General features: G+C 57.9%; 1 protein-coding gene across 1 annotated transcript in view; it reads left to right on the top strand.

Moving 5' to 3' along the window:
- REXO1 (REX1, RNA exonuclease 1 homolog (S. cerevisiae)) overlaps positions 1-2282 on the top strand; it is a 30077-nt gene extending 27795 nt beyond the window's left edge. The window contains exons 15-16 of the mRNA XM_010138283.1: positions 1339-1459; positions 2120-2282. Coding sequence (XP_010136585.1) covers positions 1339-1459; positions 2120-2208 — 210 coding nt within the window. The 3' untranslated portion in view covers positions 2209-2282. The remainder of the gene's footprint in view (positions 1-1338; positions 1460-2119) is intronic.
- The last annotated feature ends 926 nt before the right edge of the window (positions 2283-3208 follow it).

The raw sequence follows: 3208 nt of genomic DNA, 5'->3' as shown, positions 1-3208 counted from the left end.
AGGGGCGGTGGCGTAAAAAGCCGTAACAGAAGGCTGTGGCAGTAAAGTCGACATCTCGCTAATGGCCGTGGCGGGCTCCAAATGGTGATAGCAGCGCAATTTTTATTTAAAGCGATATTCTCCTGTTTCCTCAGCCTTCCTGATCTACATCAGTAATTACCAGTGTGCCTGGGCGGGTGCCAAACCTGGCTGCGGCCTCGGAGATGTTATCCGTAACGTTGGCAGTTTTATACTCCTCAGAGCGCGGCAGGTTGTCGCTGTGAAACCGCAGCCATTCCCGGGTTGTGAAACTCCTCGTGGCGGAGTTGCGGGTTTTCCCGGCAGCCGAGCTGGTGCCTGGGAAGAGTCAAAGCAGAGGAGGAGATGGGATTATCAGGGTCCTGTGTCAAGACTTGTCCAGCCGTCTTTTGGTCAGGCCAGCAGGTTTATCTCTTCGACTCTGTGTTTTTCTCCTGCGCTGAAGATGTGGGACTTCATCCACATTCCTTGAGCTCTGGCCGAACACGTGTTCTTGGCAGCAGAGGATTAATCTTGTCTTAGCCTGAGAACAAGGCATTAGGGTTTGAAAAAGCCAGTTTACCTCTGTTATGGGCTCAGTCACTCTGCGGCCTCAGTGTGGGGTAGGTAACATGTTGACGTGCTCAAGATGACACTTGGAGGGGACAGCAGACCCCCTGCCTCTCTTGCACAGGCACTTTGACCGGGACACAGCACCAGCCAGGGCCTCCCACCCGCCCGCTGGGTAGTTCCTTTCGCCGAAGTCCAGGATCTCCCGTTCCATCCTTGCCAACAAACATCCTGTTGACTCAGTGCTGACGGTCTGGAGGGTTTCAGGTTGGTTTGCACCTCAAAGCTGAGGCCTCTTCCGTGGAAGTGATGTACAGTGGGTGAGGTGCAATTTGACATGTCCTTCCTGCTTCTGAACACACCTCAAGGAGCAGCTGAAAGGCTGTCACCAGCTTTGTGGGGTCAACTGGTTCCTCGGCTTCATTTCTTGTTGTGAAAGACACTGGCAGAGGTGTGCCAGCTTCTCCAGGCCAGGGTTTAGGGCTTGACCTGTCCTGTTGCTGGAGTTACACGAATTTCTGCTGCTTTGAACGCGGAGTGAGGCAGGGCTTTGAGGGCAGCGCGTTGGGAAGCCCGTGCGCCCGCACCCTTCAAGGGGCAGTCACCTGTGATTCAGCCAGAGCCTCTTGCAGGACTGGTTGGGTTGGAGCTTGGTGACAGCGTGACCAAGAGCTTGTCCAGAGATGGCTTTAGCGTGGATAATCCTAAGGAGTGTCCGGCCCTGTGGGAGAGGGAAAATAAGCCTGTTTCTTTCCTGCTCCCTCCCTCCAGCTGATCCATGGCACAGTGGTGGACACCGCCATCGTCTTTCCCCACCGGCTGGGTTTGCCTTACAAACGGGCTCTCCGGACACTGATGGCCGACTACCTCAAGCGCATCATCCAGGACAATGGTGAGACCAAGGAGGAGCTGAGAGTGAGGGTCTCGTGTCCTGGCCCACCTGGGCGTGGGCTCCTTGGACCTGCCTGCCTCTGCCCTCCCCAAGCCCATCCTCTTGCTCCTAATCTTCCTTTTCGTGGCAGTAGTTGTGAACAGGCCGGCAGGTGAAGTCTCTGCCGCAGGCAGTTTCGGTTGCAGCCCCGTTCTGAGGGCCAGCAGACTTGCTGCTTCTCTCTGCTCTAAGTGGGGACCAGAGGAGTGGTGTGAGAAGGCGAGAGGCAGCTCTGTGGAGGCCGCATCATGCCCTCCCTTCTCTCTCTGGCAAACTGAGACTGACCTTTCTGTTTGAAGCACAGCATGTTCCTTCCCGTCCTCCCTGAGCACATTGTAAACACGCTGCTGGGGAAGCGGAGGCCTCTCTGACCAGCTACTCCACGGCCTGAGGGCCTCCAGGCCAGCAGGGCTTCAGCCCTTATTTGAAACAAGGGAACGGTGTCGGGCTGAAGTCCAGCAAAACCCGTATTTAATGGAAATTGTTGTGCTTTAAATCCCTTGCTGCGTTCGCAGGGCAGGGAGCGGCTGGGCCAGCAGCACGGGGCAGGACCTCGCCTCGGGAGGGTCCTCCACGCCTGGACTGGGGGGGTAACCGCCATCCTTCTCTTTCTGTCCCCAGTGGAAGGGCACGACTCCAGCGAGGATGCCAGAGCTTGCATGGAGCTGATGGTCTGGAAAATCAAAGAAGACGCTAAAGTGAAACGATGACTTGCGCTTCCTCTCTCTCTGTTCCTCCTCCACCTCTCGGACGCAGTGCAATAAACGCTCGGAGCGACACTGTCCACCCTACGCAGCCGCATGCTACCCTGGCTCCCCGCACCCGCAGCCACCTACGGGACTCCAGGACTGCACCGAATGGCACTGGCTCGCTGCTTGCGGGCCCCTGTGTCCAGATCGTGGCTCTCAGCTCCTCTTCCCTCCCCCTGAGGGACGCTCTGTGGTCCAGCAGCTGCCTTGCAGGCATGGCAGGGTGGTGTGGAGTAGCACAGCCAGAGAACTTGGTTCCTAGAAGAGGCTTTTAGAGGTAGGTTGGTTACATGCAGAAGGCTCTTTCTGGTTCAGTTAAAGGTAGATCTTTTTCTTGGGTTGTTTTTTCCCCAGTGTAATTTAGTTGGCCTCTGTGCTCCGAAGCTGGTGAATTCCCGCGGCGTTTGGAGGTGGGAGGATGGTGGAAGGTTGGGCAGGAAGCTGTGCAGTGGGTTGCGCAGCTGCTGTGTGCAGGGCAAGCGAGAGACGAGGCTCAAGCTGTGGGAGGAGATCCTGGCGCAGGCCCACCCTGAGGAGGAAGCTGCAGGAGAGGAAGGCTGAGAGCGTGTGCTGGGAGCAGCGGGTTGGATAGGAGCGGGATGGGGTCAGGGGAACCACTGCCCGCTGCCAGCTGGGTGATCTCTGCAGTGAGGGCTGGTGTCTGTGGGAAACCCCGCATGTCAGACCTTGCCCAGACCTCAGGGAGCCGCGTGTGCAGCAGCGAGGAGAGGGACAGCGGGGCTGGGGAAAACTGGGCTCGCGGAGCCTCGTGGCAACTGGCAGCCTTCCAGGGAGGAGCCGTGCTGGGAGGACAGTGGCAAGAGCAGGCGAGTTGGGACCAGCTGTCCTGACCCTGACCCACAGCTGCCAGCATGTCTCCAGTGAACTGGTTTGCAGGGATCAGGGTTTTTAGGGGGGCTTGGTGCAGCTAAGCTTGTACCCCAGGGCGGCCCCACGCTGC

The sequence above is a fragment of the Buceros rhinoceros genome, unplaced genomic scaffold, assembly GCF_000710305.1.
Source record: "Buceros rhinoceros silvestris isolate BGI_N320 unplaced genomic scaffold, ASM71030v1 scaffold25260, whole genome shotgun sequence".
NCBI lineage: Eukaryota > Metazoa > Chordata > Aves > Bucerotiformes > Bucerotidae > Buceros > Buceros rhinoceros.
This window is presented reverse-complemented; position numbering and strand designations above follow the sequence as displayed.